Source organism: Lacerta agilis, chromosome 10 (genome assembly GCF_009819535.1).
Source record: "Lacerta agilis isolate rLacAgi1 chromosome 10, rLacAgi1.pri, whole genome shotgun sequence".
Taxonomy (NCBI): Eukaryota; Metazoa; Chordata; class Lepidosauria; order Squamata; family Lacertidae; genus Lacerta; species Lacerta agilis.
This window is the reverse complement of record NC_046321.1, coordinates 6,836,534-6,861,818: the sequence shown is the minus strand read 5'-3', so window position 1 is coordinate 6,861,818 and position 25,285 is coordinate 6,836,534. Positions and strand designations below refer to the sequence as shown.

The 25,285-nt window shown below is 48.9% G+C and overlaps 1 protein-coding gene across 1 annotated transcript in view; it reads right to left on the bottom strand.

Moving 5' to 3' along the window:
* The window catches only part of PODXL (podocalyxin like), a 68,501-nt gene extending 44,113 nt beyond the window's left edge, over nucleotides 1–24,388 (bottom strand). Inside the window, exon 1 of the mRNA XM_033162733.1 lies at nucleotides 24,084–24,388. Coding sequence (XP_033018624.1) covers nucleotides 24,084–24,171 — 88 coding nt within the window. The 5' untranslated portion in view covers nucleotides 24,172–24,388. The remainder of the gene's footprint in view (nucleotides 1–24,083) is intronic.
* Between the last annotated feature and the right edge of the window lie 897 nt (nucleotides 24,389–25,285).

The following is a 25,285-nucleotide window of genomic DNA, read 5'->3' as shown; positions in this document are numbered from 1 at the left end:
TACATTGTACTCCCAATTTACCGCCGGGTGCGTTTTAATTGGCACTGTTTTGAAGCTGCAAGCAGGCCCAGGTTAGTGTTCTGCGGAGCCACATGGCAGGCTATTTGCTTCAATAAATAGGTCAAATCAAAGAGAAATCTTCTGGGGCCTCTGCCGAAAACGGATCCCCAGTACAAATGGCCCAGGTCCTGGTGCGGACTGACTCCAGGGAGTTGCCGGGAGAGGCTGGTCAGAGAGGGTGCAAGAGAAGTGAAAGAAAGCCTTGGAAAAGCTCCTTGGTGTGGACTAATTTCACAGATCACTGAACACAGTGGATTCCTTCGTTGCAGGGCAAATACCAGAGAAGCCGAGCATCATCCCTGCCTCGGCTTCGTGGTCCACTCCTGCTAGCAAACTCACGCAACTGAGTCATTCCATTTGGAAATGGGTAACCAGAAATGACGCGGTTGGCGCTGTGTTCTAAAACCACAGAGCCTAGGGCTTGCTGATCAGAAGGTTGGCGGTTCGAATCCCCGCGACGGGGTGAGCTCCCGTTGCTCGGTCCCTGCTCCTGCCAACCTAGCAGTTCGAAAGCACGTCAAAGTGCAAGTAGATAAATAGGTACCATTCCGGCGGGAAGGTAAACGGCGTTTCTGTGCCATGCTCGGGTTTGCCAGAAGTGGCTTTGTCATGCTGGCCACATGACCTGAAAACTATACGCCGGCTCCCTCAGCCAATAAAGCGAGATGAGCGCTGCAACCCCAGAGTCGTCCATGACTGGACCTAACAATCAGGGGTCCCTTTACCTTTACCTAGAAATGATTCACTCTGAAGTCAACGGTACTGCAGAAAATACAGCGATTCTGTGGGATAGGTGGCTGGAGGCAGACAACGGTTCCAAGTGTGTTGAAGATGGCATTTCAACGTAAAGGGTGCATTCGGACATGGGGTTATTTAGCTTTCCTGGCCACAATGGTAGCGGTCCTGTTATCATAGTTTCCAACTTTCCTTTCCCACTGTGCTACCCATCATGTGATGAAACGGTGGCTTTTGGACCGACCTCCCAGCATGCTGTGCTACCTTTCAATCACAACAGTGGGTGTACCGTGGAACAACGAGGAATGTCACTGGACAACATCAATCTCCTCCATCCTTCCCACATCCGTATGCTCCTATTCCTCCATGAAAATGGCGAGAAAGGACTCCTCCTTCCGTGTAGCCATGAAGAGCTGAGAAGCGTCTGCCGTCATCAGAACTGGGAACCGTGGTAACGTCAACTATGGTTAGCTTAAACAAGCCAACCCAAGGAACCATGGTTTGACGTTGGCTTAAGGCTGCCACCCCAGGCAACACACCAAACCACATTTAAGAGAAACTAAAAGGAAAGCCTTACATATTCCTCCACTGGGCAGTGCAGCATTTTGGGGGGGGGGGAAGAGTTTGATAGCCCATGGTTTGTTCCTACTGGTTCATGTGGAACTTACAGCATGATGCGCGAATTCAGCCAGTTTCAGGTAAACTTCCGTCCACACTTCAGCTTCCTACAGCACTCCTTCACAATGCTCACAAACAGCAAATATTGCACTTATTCCACTATGCCAACCTCTTTCAAGCCTGAGTCCCCCAGATGTTGTTGGACTACAACACCCATCACCCCCAGCTAGCAGGACCACTGCTCAAGGATGATGGGAGTTGTAGTCCAACCACACCTGGGGACCTAAAGGCTGCTCTATGCAAATGCTCAGCAACATTCAGACTATATGGGGCTACCTTTGAAGGTGTCGTGGAAACTACAGCTAATCCAGAATGTGGCAGCTAGAATGGTGACTGGGAGTGGCCACTGAGACCATATAACACTAGTCCTAAAAGATCTACATTGGCTCCCAGTACGTTTCCGAGCACAAATCAAAGTGTCGGCCCAGTATACCTGAAGGAGCGTCTCCACCCCCATCGTTCAACATGGACACTGGGGGCCTTCTGGCGGTTCCCTCCCTGCGAGAAGTGAGGTTACAGGGAACCAGGCAGAGGGCCTTCTCGGTGGTGGCGCCTGCCCTGTGGAACGCCCTCCCACCAGATGTCAAGGAAATAAACAACTATCTGACTTTTAGAAGACATCTGAAGGCAGCCCTGTTTAGGGGAGTTTTTGATGTTTGATGTTTTATTGTGTTTTAACATTGTGTTGGGAGCCGCCCAGAATGTTAACACTAATAATTCATTAACACTAATAATTCATTTTATGCTCCGGTTTTGAAGGATTTACTTTCAAACATGGTTACACCTTCTTGTGCCTACAAGGAGCAGCCTAAGTTCTTAAAAAAAAAAAAAACCACACACACCCTAAACGCAATAAACAGTAGGGTCCTACGGTCGTTTTATTTAAAATTCTCAACTTCCGCTTATTTGGGTCTCCGAGTGGGAGAGGTCTCTTCCACACTTTCCTGCTTTTTAGCCTGGAAGGGAAACTCCCTTACGACTCAACTTCAGAAAGAAACTCATCTGGGCTTTTTTTATAAAAAAGAATGAATAACAGCTGAGCCATCTTAAGTGTGCTCTCCCTGATAAGGGCCATTTGACGGCACAGAGGCGTCCTTTGATCTAGGCGTAGTTTTGACCCCGACACAGCAGACTTCCACAGTTCAGTCCTGCCCGAGATCGCCTTGCTTAGCTAATTGGGAGAATAACCCGCGGCATTGAGTCAATATCCCTCTAAACAAAGGACGCCAAAATCCTCCTTAATCTCAACCAAAAGACCAACCCTACCGCTGACCCCCTACTCCCAGAAATTCACATCCTTTGAAATCAGCCATGGGAAGAGTTGGTTCCCCTACGTTCAAAGTACGTTCCAGCTGAGAAGAGCGTTATATCTGCCAGACTTGGCAGGGTTGCACATCCTCCCACCGGGCTGGGTTTGATCATGACACAACGCATGTTATTTGCTGGTTGGGGTGTACAAAGTTTAGGCCCAATGCCATGAAATACCAACGAGAGGATGAGAGCATGTGTCCATTTTGGCTCACCTCCACATCTTGTTTTGCAAGGCTTAGGTTCAGCTCACCTCACTTCCACATACGCTGGCGAATTCTTTCATTTAACAAGCCACCACGAAAACTCCAAAACTGGGGGTTTGTTTTTTTTTGCACGTTAATCCCCACTAAATTGTGCACACTTTCTGTGCGTGCTTTTCACCGACAGACACAGTTGTGCACGCATGCTTAGGCCGGACAACCGCATCGCAAAAATGTGGAGGGTTCTGGCCACTGTGAGAACAGGATGCTGACTAGATGGGCCGGTGGCCGGATCCAGCAGGCCCTCTTCATGTTCCCAATTTCAAATGGCAAATTTTGCCCAAAAAGCGTGAATTTGTTAGGCTCACGTTCAGAAAAGTGAACTGGATGGATTTCTCCCCCCTCTGCCACCACCAACCAACGGGATGGAGTGATACTTCCATGAGGAAAGGCTGCAGCATTCGGGAATTTGTAATGTGTGCAGAGGAAGGCAACTAAGATGATCAAGGGTCTAGACCAGGGACCCCCCCCCCAAACTCGGCCCTCCAAGTGTTTTGGGACTACAACTCCCACCATCCCTAGCTAACAGGACCAGTGGTCAGGGATGATGGGAGTTGTAGTCCCAAAACATCTGGAAGGCCGGATTTGGGGATGCCTGGTCTAGAAGCCAAGCCTTCTGAGGAACGGTTGAAGGAGCTGGGTATGTTTAGCCTGGAAAAGAGGAGACTGAGAGGAGATAGAATGTAGCCATCTTCAAATATCTGAAGGGATAATTGGGAACAAGCTTTTTTTTCTCCTGCTCTTGAGGGCAGGACTCGAACCAATGGCTTCAAATTAAAAGCAAAGGAGATTCTGACCAAACTTCAGGAAGAATCTTCTGACAGCAAGAGCTGTTCGACAGGGGAATGGTCTCCATTGGAAGGTTGTGGAGTGTCCTTCCTTGGAGGTTTCCTAAGCAGAGGTTGGATGGCCATCTGTCATGGATGCCTGAGTTGAGATTCCTGCATTACAGGGGGTTGGACTAGAGGACCCTTGGGGGTCCCTTCCAACTTGGCAGTTCTGTGATTCTAACACTGTCCAAGCACATCACTCTCTCTTATGCAAAGGCTGCCTCCAGTCACAAGCTGTGATTCCTGTGAAGTCGCCGAGAATATATTTTTGTTGTTCAGTCGTTCAGTCGTGTCCGACTCTTCGTGACCCCATGGACCAGAGCACGCCAGGCACGCCTATCCTTCACTGCCTCTCGCAGTTTGGCCAAACTCTGTCCTTCTAGTGAGCACTCAGGGCTGATTTCTTTGAGAATGGATAGGTTTGATCTTCTTGCAGTCCATGGGACTCAAGAGTCTCCTCCAGCACCATAATTCAAAAGCATCAATTCTTCGGCGATCAGCCTTCTTTATGGTCCAGCTCCCACTTCCGTACATTACTACTGGGAAAACCATAGCTTTAACTATATGGACCTTTGTCAGCAAGGTGATGTCTTTGCTTTTTAAGGTGCTGTCTAGGTTTGTCATTGCTTTTCTCCCAATATATACTGTTCTGCAAGCATGTGGCATTTATTGGAAACTGCAGAAGGATGAGTTTCTCCCCAAAAGGCTGATTCCTCCGGGAGATTAGTTACAAGCAACTTGAGAGGCAACTGAAGGCAGAAATTGCAACCTAGGGGGAATGGAGACAGGTTGGGGCTGCACTGCTGCCCGTCTCTTTGCAGCAGATGCTGCATTTTGCAAGTCACAATTGTTCCAGCTCAGTGTCTCGGAGATGGGCTTCAGAGAGCAGAGATGTCCACCCAGGTATTATATGATCTTTTCTCCCGCTTGCGGTGCCGGCACCAAAATGACTCATTTAGAACTCATTTTGTACTCTTGCAGAAGCCAGAAGAACTCAGGCATCAGAGCTGGTCTTATTATGCTGCAGGCAGCACTCACTCTGCTGTGGGGAACAATATATATCTCTCTGCATATCTCCGTGTAACCCAAATAGCAAAACAGAACTTCATGAGACAAACCGCTAAAAACTAAACCCAACCAAGTGAAAGCTGGCATGGAATGTTACCTGCCACCGAAAACTTTATTTGGGTCTTCTTAAGTTTCTATGCTGTTGCAGGACTCAAGTCTGCTCAAAATTAATTTGGAAAATCAATGCAAATAGAGATTATTTTGGGTGAGCAGTAGAGCAGCTGTTCAGTCCCTGGGATCTGCAGTTAGGCTGGGAATGTCCCCTGCCAGAAACCTGGAGAGTTGCTGCCAGTCAGGGTAGACAACACTGAGTTAGATGGAGCAATGGGTGTGACTCAGTGTAAAAGCAGCTTCCTACAGAGCCTAGGGCTTGCTGATCAGAAGGTTGGCGGTTCGAATCCCCACGACGGGGTGAGCTCCCGTTGCTCGGTCCCTGCTCCTGCCAACCTAGCAGTTCGAAAGCACGTCAAAGTGCAAGTAGATAAATAGGTACTGCTCTGGCGGGAAGGTAAACGGCGTTTCCGTGCGCTGCTCTGGTTCGCCAGAAGCGGCTTAGTCATGCTGGACACATGACCCGGAAGCTGTACGCCGGCTCCCTCGGCCAGTAAAGCGAGATGAGCGCTGCAACCCCAGAGCCAGCCACGACTGGACCTAATGGTCAGGGGTCCCTTTACCTTTGATTAGGAATAAGATGTCATGACAACCTTTCCCATGATGAGCATGGGAAGGTAAAGAGAGGCCACAGAGACCACACCCTTCCAGATAGCTGTGGGACAGTCTTCTCTCCTCAGAGCCAATGACAAGCAAGGGCCACATCCCAGAGAAGGTGGGAGAGATATGTTGAGTGGACAACCTAATAAATAATAATAATAATAATTTTATTATTTATACCCCACCCATCCGGCTGCATTTCCCCAGCCACTCTGGGTGGCTTGCAGCACATCAAAAACATAAAAGAACATCAAACATTAAAAACTCCCCTAAACAGGGCTGCCTTCAGATGTCTTCTAAAAGTCAGATAGTTGTTTATTTCCTTGACATCTGCTGGGAGGGCGTTCCACAGGGCAGGCGCCACCACCGAGGAGGCCCTCTGCCTGGTTCCCTGTAACCTCACTTCTCGCAGGGAGGGAACCAACACTCTGAATTGTGCTCGAAAATGTACTGGGAGCCAATGAAGATCTTTCAGGACTGGTGTTATATGGTCTCGGCGGCCACTCCCAGTCACCAGTCTAGCTGCCGCATTCTGGATTAATTGCAGTTTCCGAGTCACCTTCAAAGGTAGCCCCACACAGAGCGCATTGCAGTAGTCCAAGTGGGAGATAACCAGAGCATGCACCACTCTGGCAAGACAGTCCACAGGCAGGGAGGGTCTCAGCCTGCGTACCAGATGGAGCTGGTAGACAGCTGCCCTGGACACAGAATTAACCTGTGCCTTCATGGACAGCTGTGAGTCCAAAATGACTCCCAGGCTGCGCACCCGGTCTTTCAGGGGCACAGTTACCCCATTCAGGATCAGGGAGTCCCCCACACCTGCCCAACCTCTGTCTTCCAAAAAGAGTACTTCTGTCTTGTCAGGATTCAACCTTGCCACTTTCCCATTGCAAAGGAGCTTGTGGGGACCAGCTCTCCAAATCTAAAGCAAGCTACCCTGGGCTCGGCCAAATCCTTGCATCACAGAGCTCAGTGCCTGAAGACCTGCCTTGCTTATTATATAATAGTGCCTGGGTGCGTGTATGCATAGGGAGAGAGACAGCAGCGAGGAAGAAAACCCAATTGACATGGATATTCCAGGATCTCAGCAACTCAATAAGGCTCAAGAAAGTAGGTCACTCTTCTGAGAGAAAAGGGGAAGATTAAGAGGCAGCCTCAGAGAGGTCACAGAATTCACTGGAGATGAACAATTTGTGAGAGAATCCATTAAAAAAACAAACAACCCCACATTCTGCAAAGTGAACCCTTTTTAATATATAGCAGAAAAATAGCAGACGGCGTGGGAGATCCAGGCCCCCTCCCTCCCCGAAGAAAATGGCTCATTACGGAAGGAAATGGAATAAGCAGTTATTAATCAGGGCTGGCCAAACCTTTCCTGAAAAAGGCTGATAAAAATAACACTTTGAAGTATCCAAAAGTATACGTGCAAAAAGGTTACAGATATATTCTTTCGATTCTGGAAACAATCCTGAAAGGCATGGACTATATCCAATGCTACTTCTGCTAAAAGTAGACCTACTTGAACTGAATGACCATGACTAACTTGGGTTCATTCACTTCAGTGGACCTTTGCTGAGTAGAAATTTAATTGGGCGCAACGGTATTCATGCTCGGAGCCAACCCCGAGAAATTAATAGACCCAAGTCAGTCATGTATGTATGCAGCCAATAGGTCTACCTGGAGTAGAATTTGGTACAGTGAGATTCGAACACTTTTCTTCCTACACCTTTGGTCCAGCATCCTGTTCTCACAGTGGCAGACCAGATGCCTTGTGGGAAACTCACAAAGAGAATCTGAGCACATGCATCACTGCTTCCAACTGTGGAGGCAGAGCATCGCCATCCCGACTGGCAGCTATCAATCTCCTCCATGCATTAATCTGATCCTCTTTTAAATCCATCTAGGTTTAAACCAAGCCTTGTGAGGAACGGTTGAAGGAGCTGGGTATGTTTAGCCTGGAATAGAGGAGAGTGAGAAGAGATATTGATAGCCATCTTCAAATATCTCAAGGGCTGCCTAATGGAAGATGGAGCAAGCTTGTTTTCTCTTGCTCCAGAGGGTAGGATTTGAACCAGTGGCTTCAAGTTACAAGAAAGGAGATTCTGACTCAACATCAGAAAGAACTTTCTGACAGGAAGAGCTGCTTGACAGTGGAACGGACTTCCTAGGGAGGTTGTAGGCTCTCCTTCCTTGGAGGTTTTTAAGCAGAGGTTGGACGGCCATCTGCCAGGGAGTTTTTACCCGAGATTCCTGCATTGCAGGGGGTTGGACTAGATGACCCCTGGGATCCCTTTCCAACTCTACAATTCTATGATTCTAGGTTTGTGGCCATCACCACCTCCTGTGAGAAATGATTCCTGTGCAGTTTATTTATTTCACATCTTTTGCAGAAAATGGGGCAGAACGAAACACACAAACTACAGACGTGGCCCAGAATTAAGACTGTTCTTGTCAATCCCTAGGCAGCCGCATCCTGAGAAGACGAGAGGGAAAGGGTGAATGTGTCACTCAGCAGGTTACAGGTGAGCAATCTGTGAGGAGAGCCTGTCACAGCCCATCACTCCCGAGAGGCAAGCGGAGTTGTTACAACAGGACTACCAGGCATGGGTTTCCTGCTTTTTTTGACTCGCCCTTCTGCTTTTTCAACCCCAGCAGCTTAACACATGGAAACTAAGCAGATGAAACCTCTTCCACAGATGGAGATCTAGACCAGTGTTTTTCAACCTTTTTTGGGCAAAGGCACACTTGTTTCATGAAAAAAATCACGAGGCACACCACCATTAGAAAATGTTAAAAAAATTAACTCTGTGCCTATATTGACTACATATAAAGTAATTTTTTAATTTTTCCCACGGCACACCAGGCAACATCTCGCGGCACACTAGACAAGCTGTAGCTCATCTGTTTGGCATGCAGAAGACGCTAAGTTAAATCTCCAAGTAGGTCTGGGGGTGAATCCAGCCTGAAATCCTGGATAGACCAATGTTCTGCCTTGGTATATTATATTATATTATATTATATTATATTATATTATATTATATTATATTATATTATATTATATTATATTATATTATATTATATTATATTATATTATATTATATTATATTATATTATATATTAATTATATGATTATATTATATTATATTAATTATATGATTATATTATATTAATTATATTATATTATATTAATTATATAATTATATTATATAATTATATAATTATATTATTAGCTGGCCCGGCCGCTAGACGAAAATATTCGCAGAACGAATTATTTTCGTCTAGCGGAGCACCACTGTACATCCTTACAACAATTTGTACCGTTGATCTTATTTCTCATATGTTTCTTTCTCCAAGGTCAATCAAGTGCTGCCGTAGACGATAAACCACTGGCGTATTTTTGCACATATCTCTTATATTTGTCCCATCCCCCCCCCACAATTCTTGTCTTGAATTACCCCTTAAACTGTTGGTCAATCGCGCCATTTCCACATATTCTTGTAGCTTATTCTGAGACTCTTAATCTCAGGGTCGTGGGTTCGAGTCCCACACTGGGCAAAAGATTCCTGCATTGCAGGGGGCTGGGCTGGATGACCCTCGGGGCCCTTTCCAACTCTAGGATTCTAAGCCACACTGGCTGGCCCCGATGGGTGCTCTCGTCCAAAACCCCGGGCGGGCACCCACTATGCAAAAGCTAACATAAGTCTTTAAGGTGCCACAATAACTCTCTGCTATCTGCAGCTGTTGGGGAAACATGTATGGCCTCCCCTCTGCAAAAAAAAATAAATATGTTTCACTAACTGCAAACCTCTTGATTGTTACAAACCAATCCCTGCAGCACTGCAAGCCTTTGCAGCGTCAGGAAGCTGGCACAGGGCAGCGACACCCCCCCCCCCCCAAAATGCAGCAATATCTGAGTGAATTATTCCTCCATAACCCTGTGCCCTCTGGCATCTCCCTCCCGGGCACTCTCTGCAAAAGGACATCAACATGCATTCCGCACAGCTGTGGCTTCCCCCTCGCTGGCTGGCACAGAACCGAGCTGGCAGTTCCGACTGCCCGGCGACAGAATAAACAGACGGCTGCAGATGTTGGGAGTGCAAAAAGGGCAGCAGGAGGGCCTGGGTGAACAGACGCCCAGAGAGACTCCAGCACCCTTGCGCAAATAGCCCGGCAGGAGCCCAGCACCAGCAGTCAAGGGGTGGGGGTGAGCTCCCCCCCCCCCAAGCCTAGCCTGCGTGGCACAGTTGCTCCAAACAAAGGAGGGAACTCCAGAATAATAATAATAATAATAATAATAATAAGTAATTTTATTTATACCCCTCCCCTCCCCGCCAAACCGGGCTCAGGGCGGCTAACACCAATAAAATCACAACAAAACATAAAACAATTCATTAAAATACAGATTAAAATACAATTTAAAATTAAATCTAAACTGCAGCCTCATTTTTAAGTAGCCCACCAATCACACCAAAAGAACGAAACATCAGGGTTAAACTGAAACCAACCCAAAGGCCAGGTGGAACAGCTCCATCTTGCAGGCCCTGCGGAAAGATGCCAAATCCCGCAGGGCCCTGGTCTCGTGTGCCAGACTGTTCCACCAAGTCGGGGCCAGTACTGAGAAGGCCCTGGCCCTAGCTGAAGCCAACCTAGCATCCTTGTGGCTCGGGACCTCCAACAAATTATTATTTGAGGACCTTAAGGTCCTACCCGGGACATACAAGGAGAGGCGGTCCCTTAGGTATGAGGGTCCTAAGCTGCATAGGGCTTTAAAGGTCAAAACCAGCACCTTAAACCTGGCCCTGTACTCCACCGGGAGCCAGTGCAGCTGGTAAAGCACTGGATGAATGTGGTCCCGTGGCAAAGAACCCGTGAGCCTCGCCGCGGCATTCTGCACCCGCTGGAGTTTCTGGGGCAGCTTCAGGGGCAGCCCCGCGTAGAGCGAGTTACAATAATCAAGTCTGGAGGTGACTGTCGCATGGATCACTGTGGCCAGATCAGGGCGAGAGAGGTAGGGGGCCAACTGCCTAATACGGCGGAGATGGAAAAGTTCTGCAGGATCTGAAGAAGGAAAAGACAAAGCTGTAGAGACCAAGTGGCAATAAAATGGTAGCGACTATTTCCGACGGGAAGTGGTAGAAGCTCAGCTATATGAGCTAGGTGCCAAACGGCTCCTTATACCAAGGTTGCAGTCGCCAAAACGGAATGCCTAGTTGCCATTCTGGGGCAAGACGTCTCCAAAGTCTCATTTCTCAAATGATGGACTGACTGTGGCACCTGGCTAGTTCAGATGGCAACTTTGAGCTAGGTGATGAACTTTTGAGAACTTAAAAGGAGAAAAGTCACTTGATCCAGGGACGGTCCACGTATATACAGGTGAAACTCGAAAAATTAGACTATCGTGGAAAGGTTCGTTTCTTTCAGTAATTCAACTTAAAAGGTGAAACTAATATATGAGATAAGACTCATGACATGCAAAGCGAGATACCTTTATGTGTTATAATTGTGATGATTATGGCGTACAGCTGCTGAGAACCCCAAATTAACAACCTCTTGTGGGGGAGGAAGGGAAAGGAGAATGTTAGCCGCTTTGAGACTCCTTCGGGTAGTGAAAAGCGGGATATCAAATCCAAACTCCTCCTCTTCTTCTACGGCTCGCAAACTTAAGTGAGATGCCGAAGCCAGCAATGAGGAGATGGGAAGGGAAGCGATGTTAAGCCCTTTCCAAAGGAAGCAGAATGTTTGCTCTCATCTTCCCTACGACTGTCGAATTTGCAGAAAAAGACTGGCGTGCCTTTGCAAGGTCTCGCTAGCTGGGGGTTGTGCTACCGCGATGTAGAAGAACGTTCACAAACATTCCAATTGTTGAGGCTGGGAAACAGCAAGCTACTACACATAGCCAACTCAGGGTGTAGCTCTTTCAGGAATGATAAAAGGTCGGTTTGATGGGGCAGAACACCTCATGGGAAGCCTAGGGGCAGGAAGAGCTGAATGAAATAGAAAGTTAAAGGGAGGATAGGAAATCACACATGGGCCTGGGGACAGGAAGGTCTGGGTCAGAGGAGGGAAGCTTTTCCAGGTGAAGGGGCTGTATTCCCTATTGGTGGGAAAGCAGGCAGAGCTACCCACGTCCCAGCTTTGGACCAAACATCATGCAATGTTAAATGCACATTTAGCACATGGGTTTTAAAAATTAGTCAGCTGTAGGGAGGCTGATAATTAACAGGGTCAGAGCAGGTGTCAAGGGAGAAATTTAGACATTCCTTCACTGCTGTCATCTTGAGGAAATCCCCTCCCTCCAGGTGCTATTTGTATTGAGAGGGAATTCCTGCACTGGTGCCATTAGGAGATTTCTCTCCCAAACGAACACCTGCTTTAGAAAGCTGATGCCCAGAGCTGATGCAATTTGCATTTTACAAAAAACAAACAAACAAACAAACAAACAAACAAACACCCTATGTTAAGTTCAAGGAGGCATCTAACCTGCAATTTAGCCCTCATTTGCCAAACCGTAATCTGCAAATCAGCATCAAGCCTGGGTTGGTGGCCACTTGCAAACCATAGTTTATCCGATGCTGTCAGCTCGGATATCATGGCAAACCATGGTTTGGTGCTACATTTGAACCATGTTCATGCTTAATTCAGATACCATACCGAACACGGCAGCTTGAGAAAGGGGTTTTTCTGCAGGAACGTGTTACATTTCTGCTCTGTGCCTGTTCTGATACTGTTAATCATCAGCCTCACCAGAGCTGATGTAAATCGTATTTTGCAATGAAACACTTCTACGTTAAGTGCAAAGAGGCATTTAACTTCTCCTGTACTTTGGCCCTCTGTCACTCATTTCCCCAGCTGAAAAGGATCCCAGGCAGCAGGACTTAGAAAAAGACTTCCTGCCAAACACAGGTGCTATCTGTTCAGATATCTGGACAAACCATGGTTTGGGCAAACCATCTGAACCAGCCTCATGCTCAGTCCAGACACCATACCAAACCATGGAGGTGCAGCTTTGCAATGACCATACTTTAGAACCCTAATTACGGTATGAGTTTCCAAATGTACAACAGGCGCACTATGGCTGAGAACAGCGGACCTGGCTGCTTTCCTTTTAATTTACTGTATACTCTGGCGTATAAGACTACTTTTTAATCCAGGAAAATCTTCTCAAGTCGGGGGTCATCTTAAACGCCGGGTGGAGAATCTGCGGTCGAGTATATCTCAAACTCTAAATTTTAACTGGAAAAGTTGGGGGTCGTTTTATACGGCCAGTCTTATACGCCAGAAAATACGGTATCTCAGCCCTCGTCTTTCTAAATACTCATCACTCTGCTTTACTCTCATTCCACCAAGCAGTAGCCCCCTGACTTATGACTCCTCCATGACATCGCACAAGGAAGTGGTTTCCCTGGTTTCCAAGTTAACAGTTAACCGTTAACTGTTAACAGTTAACAGTTTCCAAGTTAACAGTTCCAAGTTAACAGCCCTGGTTTCCAAGTTAACAGTTGTCAGGTTTGGAGCTTTCAGGGTTAAATAAGCTCAACAGTTCGCCTCTCCCACAGGGAAGATGTGTCACAACATCCGGGTATCTGCTGTACGCGAAGCCTATGTGATTTATGTGACGCACTGTTTATTTCCTGGTCAGTCCTACTTTCGCTTTTGACCGGGCGATATGTCTTCCATAAGCCCGGGAAAGAAGCTCCGTGATTTATATGCCTGTAAATAAAGCTTGCTTGACTTGAAACAAGCTAGACTTTGTGTGAGTTTAATTGCTGGCAAGAAAGGCACACATACCGTTGCACAAGAAGAAGCTTGAAGTTTGAACAACTCTGCAAAAGCACTGGAGAAGCAGGGAAACGCAGCAGGAAGCGTAGCTGGACACCACTCCAAGTGCTATACTGGTTTTGAGGCTTTCCCAGTTAAAACCAAAAGCCCCAATAACAGTCAACTGCAAACCATGGTTTGTCGATTCAGACATCCTTTCACATTAAAAAAACAAAGACTATTAATGCCTTTGAGCGAGCATCTGCGTGGCTCAAAATGATGACTGGGGAAGGCACACAGGCCAGCCCAGCATGCATGAAGCTCGTCTTGGACTTCCTCCTGATTATCTAGAGTGACATGGTCTGGTTCCTCATCATCGAGAGCCCCATTGTCTCCACCAGGACCACTACCCAAGGACCCCATCTGGCTAAGCCTGCTTAACAATGTGCATTATGTGTATTTTAATGAACTTGAATTGAGTGAAAGATTATGAGTCATGGGGGCATGGAGAATAGCTGTCAACCTTTTCCTTTTTTGCAGGAAATTCCCTTATTATAGCATTGGGAAACAGCAGGGAGGGTTGACAGCTATGGTATGGAGAGTGTGTGTAAGAACTTAAACTGGTTGGCATCCGTCCGTCTCAAGAGGCCATGGAGTGTGCCTCTGGGGGTGAAGCCAAACTGCTGTTTGAGCAGCACCGAAGTGACCTCCCCGGGACGCAAGGCTGGGCAGTGTGTCTGGAGGTCCTGGCTGCCCAGACGACAAGATCCTCACCTCGGCCTCCAAAGGAAAGCAGAACAAGATGGCTGGCACCAGCTTGGCTGGAAGACTTGCTGGAAGGAGGCACCATCCAAACGTCTTAGGGCCTTGTTGTAAGAATTTTAAGGTATTTTATTTATATATAATAATTGTTATTAATGTACCAAAACAAATAAGGCCACATGTCTGAAAAAAAACAGCACAGACAGGCCTCACTCCATTTTGACTCCCAACTGACCAAGTACAGTATTTCTTTGTCTCAGGAACAAAGGGGGGTTGCCCCTCCAGCTACTCAGCAGCCCTCTGCCTGAGTGATAATCTCTGGCATCCTGATATCTGAGTGTCAGACAAAAAGGTGTGATTAACTTGGCTGAGATATAGGGAAATGTAAATATCTTTTGTTTCACTTGATGGGTTTTTGGTGGAGGGCAAGAGGCCTGGGGGCAGGGTCCAAGATGCTCAGATCTTTGCTACCAGACCCTCCCAATTTGTGATGTAATTTTGATGTATGGAGGGGTGGTCTTGAGCTGGAGGGGGGCAATTTCAAAAATCTATATAGGAGCTTGCGCGCCTTTGTTCGAGGTCTTTTGCTTGCAAAGACACCCTGCTGCAGCAGTTCTAATAAAGGGCTACTGCCTTGCTTTGGGAGATTTTGTATTGTCTCTATTTTATTCATAAGTGCTCTTGAGAGGAGGGGAGCCCTACTAAGGCTCTCCCCCGGGTTCGTGGACTCCCTTCTGGGGTTGAACCTAATTTTTATAACAGCCTCCTCTGAGGATTTTTGTAGGGTTTACTCCTGAGCCTTTTCTTCTCCAGAACATATCCCACAAGGCAGCGGTGGTTTAGGATCAGAGTTTTCCTTTTCCTAGATGGGCTACCTTCCCAGGTTGACGAGCCCCATCTGCCCCCATAAACAATGCTTAGGTTATTCTGTTAATGTTGTTTTATAGATTATCAATGCCGTATTGATTTGTTAATGACACAATATGACTTTGGCTGGATATTTAGCTTATTATTTATTTCCTGCTTTGTTAATGGTGTTTTATAGATTGCAATTTTTTAAATTGATTATTTGTAATTGCTTTATTGATAATTTGTTAATCGTTTTATATGATTTTGTGCTGTATCTATGTGATGTTCTATTATGTCCTATTGTTCTGTATTGTTTCCAAGCCGCTTTGGGATTCATTTGAATGAAAAGCGACAATTACTCACCACTTTTAACCTTTGCATGTTGAATCTGGAGGGCTGAAGGGAGATTCGTCCGCGATCAGGGGCAGAAGAAAGAAGCGACCTGGCGATTTGGAGGCGAGGGAAAGATATTGGGAGGTGCAAGCCTCACTTTCTCTAGGGCAAAAGGGCTGTGGGCTCCTTTGAGGCTGAAGATTGCTCTAGTACTTACTACGCACACAAAGCAATCTGGATTAATCTCGCTGTCTGGCGAGATCATTTCCACTTACAGCTTCTCGACAGCGCATTCAGCATGCGTCAACAGATGGGCCCATCTTTGTGAAAACAAGCAAGCGACAGAGAAGGAGAAAGGGTGGAGATTTCCTTTTGCGCTGCCCCTCCAGGGGAAAAAATAAAGCCGTTTCCCTCAGTCTGCATGCCTTCCCTGCTACGGTTTCTTGCGCCTTTAAGAACAGCACACGATGCAAAAAGAAGAAGAAATACAATCCAACGGGGGCAGCTCATCCCAGCATGGATAACTCCACCTGATGAATTTCTGCCTGACATGCAACTGTGCTCATCATGAGCCAACCAGGGAAAAGAAGAAGGTGGCAACTCTGAACAGAGTTGGGGATGGTGGAGGAGTCTTGCCGCGCTTCTGGAGTTTTCGTGTGACAAATCACTAAATGCAGCCCAAACTCAATTCTTCTCTGTCTGACTTGGCTCATTGTTACTGATCTACCAATGCCATGTCGCATCACCCGGAAATCTGTGCCTAACCACAGGATCCATAAACTGCCTTTGAAATCTGTGCCTAACCATGAGATCTTGTAACTTACATACTTTAATAAATAATCAGAATGACAGGGTTCTCAAGACATTAGCAAGCAGCTGTTGACTTCTCAAAATACCCTCAAAGGTCTTATTCTGCAACATGCAGCGCCTCCTCCTTTCCTCCTTTCCCTTCCTCCCCCACAACAAACACTCTGTGAGGTGAGTGGGGCTGAGAGACTTCAGAGAAGTGTGACTAGCCCAAGGTCAGCCAGCAGCTGCATGTGGAGGAGCGGGGAATCGAACCCGGTTCACCAGATTACAAGTCCACCGCTCTTAACCACTACACCACACTGGCCACCCTCCCCTCCTGTGGTCCTGTGGTCCCTAGCAACTGGTATTCAGGAGCATCACTGCCTCCAATGGTGGAGGCAGAGCATAGCCATCATGGCTGGTAGCCATTGATAGCTTTCTCCTCCATGAATATGGCTGATGACATCCAAGTTGGTTGCCATCACTGCCTCCCACTGGAGCGAGTTCCACAGTTCCATAGTTTAACCATGCGCTGAGCAAAGAAGTGCTTTCTTTTGCAAGTTTTGCCAAATGCACGCAGGCCCTGGGAACAGCAGTCACAAGGCGACTCCTTATCTATGCAAGTCCACAATGGGACCGTGTGAAACTGTTCTGTCTTTAAAATTAAGAGTCTGCAGGACAAGTTCCAGGCAAAGGCTGGGGGAAATGAGAAATTGTAGCAGAATCAAAAACAACTCCTCCAAGGTCACGCAGGCTCAAGGAGGAAAAACAACCGAAAACTCCTGCCGCAAGCCACTAGGCGATCCTTCCTCACATTTTCATAGGGGGCGGGAGCCAAGCTTGTTAAAAAGGGATGAAAGGGCCCTTTGTTGTGGTTCAGTTCCCAGGCACTGCCTTCAGGTATTCAGGAGTGACTGTACAATATTGTACATTCATGATGTACAATAAGGGCCGTAGCTCAGCGGCAGAGCATCTGCTTGGCATGCACAAGCTCCCAGGTTCAATCCTCGGCATCTCCAGGTAGGCTGGGAAAGATGCCCCACGTGAAATCCCAGGCAGCCACTCCCATTGAGCAATAATAATACTGAGCCAGACGGACAATTTGCCTGGCTTGGTATAAGGCGGCTGAGGTCCCTATCTTCCTATATACATAAAAATGTAAGGCTGTCGTCACGTTGTAGTCCACTGGCGGCACAAACTCCAGTGTGATGACAAAATGGTAGGCAGACGAGCAAGCAAGTAGTGTGAGGGGCAGATGGCACAAGAGAGCTATTTAACAGGGGGGGGTGCTCTTTTAAAGGGGGCAAGCTGGGAGGAAGGGGTAGGTGAAACGCAAAGGGAGGAGGGGTTGGCCAGGTGTGGGGGAACGGGGGTAGGCGAGTGGAGCAACTAATGGCAGCAGACCCTAATATTCCTATGGAAGGTTTTTTTTTAAAAAAAATGTCAGCAGGTTGATTTAAAAAACAAACAAAAAACAAACAAACGGTGAGCCAGATACAATATGGGCAGTCCAACAGCATTTGGGCAGTGCAAAGAATTCAAATCATGGGAAAATTGTATTATGTTTGGTTATGTAAATATTAGAAATTATTTTTCTAATATGAAGACAATAGTTCTAGAACAATGGAGTCTCCTTTCCTGAGAAGGTCTCAGTGTTATGATAGAGGTAGCGATTTCAAAAGTTTCCAATTTGACATGCTAACATGAATCTTTTTGTAGTAAAAGTATATGGAACAATTGTGCCTGAAAATATCACCACCTGTTTTGATATATGCTTAGGAATACCTGGAACATGGAACAAGGATTGTACTCATTGGAAACAACAAATGCCTGGCAGGCAAATGACCCATGGTTCAAACCTCGGCATCTCCAGCTTGAGGAAACTCAGATGGAAGGGCTGAGAAGAAGAAGAAGAGTTTGGATTTCATATCCCGCTTTATCACTACCCGAAGGAGTCTCATTCTCCTTTCCCTTCCTCCCCCACAACAAACACTCTGTGAGGTGAGTGGGGCTGAGAGACTTCAAAGAAGCGTGACTAGCCCAAGGTCACCCAGCAGCTGCATGTGGAGGAGCGGGGACGCGAACCCGGTTCACCAGATTACGAGTCTACCGCTCTTAATCACTACACCACACTGGAAGACTTCTCTGCCAGAGAAGGTGAAGAACTGGCACCATGTTACAGGCATTGTGAGGGAAAGCAGAGTTGTTAAAGTGGGCAGGAGAGCTTTGGGCACCAGAAAGTAGGGAACTGAGAGACACAAGCAAAAATATAATCAGGATGCTAATGTGAGGCCTTGCAAATGTTAGTCTCCAACTCCTCTCAGCATCAGCCAGTATGGGCAACAATCAGGGATGGTGGGAGTGGCATCCCATGGCATCTGGAGGGCACCACTTTGCCTACCCTAGGCAGAGAGATGGGGCAGGAAACAGGCACACCTGCCTTAGCCAGTGGCGGAGTAAGGCTCTGCGGTACCCGGGGCGGCAAAGGAAATGCCCCGGGGCATTTCTGGGAGTGCCGCCGCTCCCAGGGTGACGGAGGGAGCGGCAGTGCGTGGGAATGGCGGGAGGGGCTGCCGCTTGTCACCCCCACGCGCCGCCGTTCGCTCCGTTGCCCCGGGAGCAGCAGCACTGCACACACCGTGCGCTGCTGCTCCCTAGGGGACGGAGCGAGCGGCGGCGCGTGGAGGTGACAAGCGGCAGCCCCTCCCGCCACTCCCCACGCATGGCTGGTCACCCCGGGAGCAGCAGCGCTGCACGGACGGGGTGCTCGCTCGGCCATGCGCTGTTGCTCCTGGGGTGACGGAGGGAGTGGCAGCGCTTGGGAATGGCGGGAGGGGCTGCCGCTTGTCACCCCCATGCACCGCCGCTCGCTCCGTCGCCCCGGGAGCAACAGCGCACGGCCGAGGGAGCACCCCATCAGTGCAGCGCTGCTGCTCCCAGGGTGACCGGCATTGCATGGGGAGTGGCGGGAGGGGTCGCCGCTTGTCACCCCTGCCCGCCGCTTGTCACCCCCACCTGCCACTTGTCGCCCCCGCCCGCCGCTTGTCACCCGTCGCCCGGGGCATGCCGCCCCCACCACACCCCCCTAGCGACGCCCCTGGCCTTAGCACTGGTGCAATTCATCTGTGGCCCTCCAGGTGTGGTTCAACTGCAGCTCCCATCATCCCAATCCAGTGGCTGGGGAGGATTATGGAGTTGTAACAACATCTGGAAGCCACAAGCTCCCCACCCCAGGCTGTTAGGATTCTTGCTCCGACATTGCTTTAATCACACCTGGGTTTTAAAGAGCTTCTGTAAAAAATAAAAAATAAAAACAAGGCAAAGGTTGGCCCGAATTATTTCACTGCCATGAACAAGGTGGCACTTCCACCAATGGCATTTACAAAACCCAACCAGAAGCAGATTTTTATTTCAATGCTGGTGACAGGACAGGATGCGCCACCATGCCACACTAGCTTAGGGGGCACTGGTCATGTTGTGTAGTACACACCCCACCTGCCACCTGAAGCAGCTACCTCCCTCTGCTGAATGCTGCGGCCGGCCCTGAAAGGAGAGGAAGTACACCTTTGGCCCTCCAGGTGGTGCTAGACTACAACTCCCATGATCTCCAACCCATGACCAAGTTTAACTGGCACTGATGGGACCTGGAGTCCTGCAGCGTCTGGCTAGGGGCACCAAATTGAGGAAGGGCGCTGTTTTCTAGCACCAACATCTGGAAGAGTTAAATATGCCAGAAGGATGACAGTAGTTCCTCTGGGCGGCGGGTGGGGGGAATGGGAGTCTAGCTTGCTGTCCTGGGCAAAGAATTTCCAACCAAAAGCACCAACTCATCAGCCTCCAATCAATAACAATGGAGCTAGCAATGAAGCAGCCCCTCCTTCGCACTGTGCTCAGCAACAGGATTTCCTCCAAAAACAACAAGGGCTCGTCGGCTCCTAATTCAGGGAGATGTACATGTGCAAAAGGGGAATCGGTCACCTGCGCCACCAACAGCTCTGCAGAAGGGGCGGATTTCAGCAGCAGCAGATGACCACGTTGCTCTGGGCTCCTTCGGCAAGAAGACGGGATATACATTTAACAAACAAGCTAAGTCTCAACACTGCAGAGCTGAGAACAGCTGCATCAGCCAAAATTTCGTCTATGCCACACTTGCATCCTGCTATCTATTGCATCTGTTCATCTTATTATTATTTTTGTAGATGTGGTGGGGGAGGGAAAAGGGCCACTCTGCACATCCTCCACCCACCCCCACCCTATTATTCGTAATCAGCAAAATGCCCTTTGTTATACTGGGTGCTGTGCTGGTGCATTGAAATGAACTGGGGTTTGTGTATTCAACAGATCTGGGGTGTATGGGGTGGTGGGAGGGCGAACCATATTTCTGTGGGTTTTTGGTGCAGAGGACTTCCCTACAGAATCCCGAGCAAGAATGATGGCTGCTGGTGGGTAAACTTTGACCCCCTGTGCTGCCTTCAATACAGTGCTTCTACGTTCTCCTCCATAGGAGTGAACAGCAATTTCCCCCTTATATGGGATGTAATTTAGGATGACGTATGGAAGTGAGAGCTGGACCATAAAGAAGGCTGATCGCTGAAGAATTGATGCTTTTGAATTCTGGTGCTGGAGGAGACTCTTGAGAGTCCCATGGACTGCAAGAAGATCAAACCTATCCATTCTGAAGGAAATCAGCCCTGAGTGCTCACTGGAAGGACAAATCCTGAAGCTGAAGCTCCAATACTTTGGCCACCTCATGAAAAGACTCCCTGGAAAAGACCCTGATGTTGGGAAAGATGGAGGGCACAAGGAGAAGGGGACGGCAGAGGACGAGATGGTTCGAAGTGTTGTCGAAGCTACCAACATGAGTCTGAGCAAACTGTGGGAGGCAGTGGAAGACAGGAGGGCCTGGCGTGCTCTGGTCCATGGGGTCACGAAGAGTCGGACATGACTAAACGTCTAAACAACAACAACTTAGGGTCATACAGTTCAGAGGGGACCCTTAGGATGCAACGTGCTATTTGCGGACAGAGGTCCACTGCTTTCCTTATCTCACGGTATACCTGTTTGTGGAAGGCAGGGTAAGGGTAGCTCTGGGGCAACCCCATACAGAAATGAATTTGAAGGCAGGTGACCCAACTACTCAACTAGCAACCCAACCCAAGAGCTGAAATCAACAGTGCATACAAAAGTTGCCAAATCAGACCACTGGGTCCACCTACTATTGTCTACACCAGGCTTCGTCAAACTCGACCCTCCAGATGTTTTTGTCCCACAACTCCCATGATCCCTAGCTAGAAGGACCAGTAGTCAGGGATGATGGGAATTGTAGTCTCAAAACATCTGGAGGGCGAGGTTGAGGAAGCCTGGTCTACACCAACAGGCAAGGGCTCTCCAGGGTTTCAGGCATCAGGCATTCTGAGCTCCACCAGGAGACGCCAGGATTTGACCCAGGGTCCTTCAGAATGCGAAACAGATGCTCTGTTACTGAGCTATTGCCCTTCTTCCCCAGTATAAACAATTTGTCTTGGGTTGAGAAGCTGTTAGCATGCTCCTGCATAGTGAGTGTTGCATTAACTTCTTACAAAAAGGAAAATAAAAATAAAAATTACCAGGAGATTTACAATAGCAATGGGCATTCAGGCCAGCAAATTGTGAGCAACGGTGAGCAGAGCCACCCGTGCAAACACATCGTCTTATACGAAAGGGATAAATCACACATGCAAAACGGTGCGTCAAGAGTTGTGGAAATGGGCTAAGGGTGGAAGCAAAAGAAAACAAGGTTTTCAAAAGCTGAACAAACATAGCCGGGAGTGTGATTTGGTGTGAGTAAAGAGGCTGTTTTGGCTGCTAATGAAGTGAGAGTGTAGCTGGTGACCACAATGTCTGGGGTTGGACCCTCCACCAGGCTTGAGGAACCTGTGGCACTAAAGATTGCTGGTTGTCCCTCAACCCTAGTAAGCATGGCCAACGGTCAGTCTAGCAAGTGAGTGCATTGCCCCAGGCTGAGCACGCTAGCCTCTGCATGTTGGAAAGCGGCTTTTAAAACTAGAGATAGATGAGGAGTCGTGTGTAGCAGCGAGATGGTCAAGCTTCATCACAAAAGACAGGTTCTAGAGAAAGCAATAGGGCTCTGCAATCCACAAATCCTGTGCATGCGGGAGACAGACAAACTGGTACCAATAAATCTGAGCAGATATAAATTTGTCCAATGCAACTAGCAGGTGTTTTGCCCAGCAAGACTGGGTCCCTCTTTATCCCTGATACCCATTATTATTTACCGATTTCTACCACGCTGTCAGCTGTGGTAACTCAGGGAGGAAACTCACTGCACATGCTCAGAAACACGCTTGGCCAAACTGAGGGAGGCAGTGAAAGGTAGGCATGCCTGGCGTGCTCTGGTCCATGGGGTCACGACGAGTCGGACACAACTGAACGACGACAACAACCACGCTTCCAATGCACAAAACCTGAAGACTTTAGGGCAGGGCTGGGGGGTTTTTGGCCTTCGGATGTTGGTGGCTACAACTCTCCCAGCACCCCTGACCATTGGGCATGCTGGCCGGGGCTGATGGGAGCTGCAGAAACACCTGTCGCACCCGCTTTAGGGTCCAGACGAACACAATCACATCCCTATTGGAAAGACACAGTTAACCAAGTTATAGGCACGTTGTGAAAATGGAGCAGGTGAAAGAATCTGGAGGGATCTACTAGCCAAAGCGATATCACCGCTGCAGAGTGTCAAATGCAAGACAACAGCAGCAGCAGCACCATGTGTCTGCAGAGCAATAACAACAGAGGGCGAGAGCATATCGACGTGGTACCCGTATCCATGCAGCTCAGACCAGTTCCTTAGCCAGAGGATTCTGTGCTGTAACCCCAAAGGAGGCTGCTGCAAAGCAGGAGGAACAGCCAGAGCCAGGATGCAATCTCGCACGCGGATTTGGCAAAATATATCTCTACGAAATTAATTCTCCAAGACATAATTGTCTAAAAACCAACTGAGGAATGGTAAAGCGAATATTATTGATAATCCTTTAAAGCAAAACAAACATACGCTTTCCTCCAACTTGGATTCCCGGTCTCTAACCTCGGTGTCAGCTGCAGTAACTCAGGGAGGGAAACTCACTGCACATGCTCAGAAACACCCTTCTCAAGAAACACTTTTAAAGCTGAACGGTGGCAGCGGCTGGCTCCTAAGAGGCCCATTGACTTCAACCACCAGAATTTTGCGCTGGGTAAGAGTGTTGCTGTGGGTCCCAGAACTGGATCGAATGCGTAGAGTACACCCAGGTCCACAAGTGTTTGCAGATTTATCCACCTCTGTGTATTGGGGGGGGGGGGGTTCCCCACAAATACAGCTCTAAGGACAGATGACCCCATCCTTGCCTTCCCAGCCCTTTGACACCTGCTAGTCAAGTCACTGGGGAAAAGGCTGTGACTCAGCGGTGGAGCTCGCACTTGGTGTGAAAAAGGTCCCGAGTTTGAATCCTGGCGTCTCCAAGTTGGGTTGGCCAAAATCCTGGAGAGCAGCTGCCAGTCAGTGTAGACAATACTGAGCTAAAGGGACCAACTCTCTGACTGATGAGAAAACAGCTTCCTATGCTACTATCACAGCCTAGGTGGGTGGGTGTTTACACAGGATCTACCTCTGTGCTGCCTTCACAGACTGGCAGCAGCTCTCCAGGGTTTCAGGCAGAAATCTATCCCAGCCTTACCGGGGGACGCCGGGAACCGTACCTGGGACCTTCTGCACGCCAAGCAAGTGATCCACGCTCCTTCCTCTCCTGTTCAAGAACTGCACCCATTTGGAGGCGATGCCAACGTGCTCCCCGTTCCCTGGCAAACAACAACCCCGCACGCTCCCGGGCCAGGAGCCTCGCGATCCCCTGCCCCGCCGCCCCGCTTCCCCTTGGATCCCAGCTGGCAAAGTGCCCTTACTTACCCCTGCAGGAGGAGATTACGCCGAGCAACAGCAGTACCAGCAGAGCCGAGCGCATGGTGAGCGCTGCTCCGGGTTCCCCTCTGCGCATGGGAAGAGCGCGGACCCGCCGGCCGGGGTGCCTCGTCGGGCGAACTTTGCCGGAGATCCGACCCCCGGCAGGATCAGCCCTTTCCTGGGGGGTGGAAGAGGGAAGCAGAAAGCGGCGAGCTGGTGGGGGCGACGCCAAGCCCACGTCGCCTTCTCCTTCCCCTCCTTTGTTGTCCCCTCGGGACCGTTTGCTCGTGATCCCCCTCGCCTCTTTCCCCGGAGGTCTGGCTTATGGTGCTTGGCGACGGGGGAGCCAAGATCCGGGACCCCCAAACCAGCCGATTCTGCGCTTCCAGCTGCAGAGCGAGCCCAGCGTTGGACCACCAATTACCGCAGAGCGCCCTGCCTCCTTTCCTAGTCGTCCGCCTTTGGCTGCCCGCGCACGCTGCTAGTCCCGATTGCGCACAGCTGCCTTTGTTCGCGGACGCATCAGACGCCTTGCCTGCTGTTGCTGCTGCTGCTGCCCGGACTGCGATCCCGCAAGCTGGGAACCGGCTACTACGATCGAACGCCGAGGAAGGAGACGGCGCCCTGATTGGTCCGTAGCTCTCCAAGCCGGCTCCCTGAATGGCTGGAGGTTTTCCCGAGCGGCGATTGGACAGAGCGCCTGCCTGTCCGTTGGATCCCGCCCACTCTCTTTTTTTTTTCTCTGCAAGGGAGTGGGTTTCTCTTGGCCAGGCTTATCTCCTTGGCTAAGGGCTTGCATCCTAAGGAAAAGCAGGACATTCCAGAATCAAATCAGAAACCAGGACGGCTTCTGTAAATCTGGGACTGTCCCTGGAAAACAGGGACATTAGGAGGGTCTGTCTCACACCAAGAGGCTGGGTTAAGCACTTAGCACCTTCCCATCTCTCCTTGTTCTCAACACAGGAACATAGCAATAAAATACTACCGTAGACTAATCTTTGAACGGTTAAGCTTGAAGATCACCATTGCTGGGGAAAACACACCAAACAATTCCACTGTGTGTGCGTTTTGACATTTCCTTATTCTTCTTAACGCTTGCAGCATCCTGAATACTGGGAAGAAATTGCCGCCAGAGATCATTTGGACGGAATTGGATTGTGCTGTCAGTTGAATGGGAACCAAACCAGTTTGTCTTGTAAAGGCAGGTT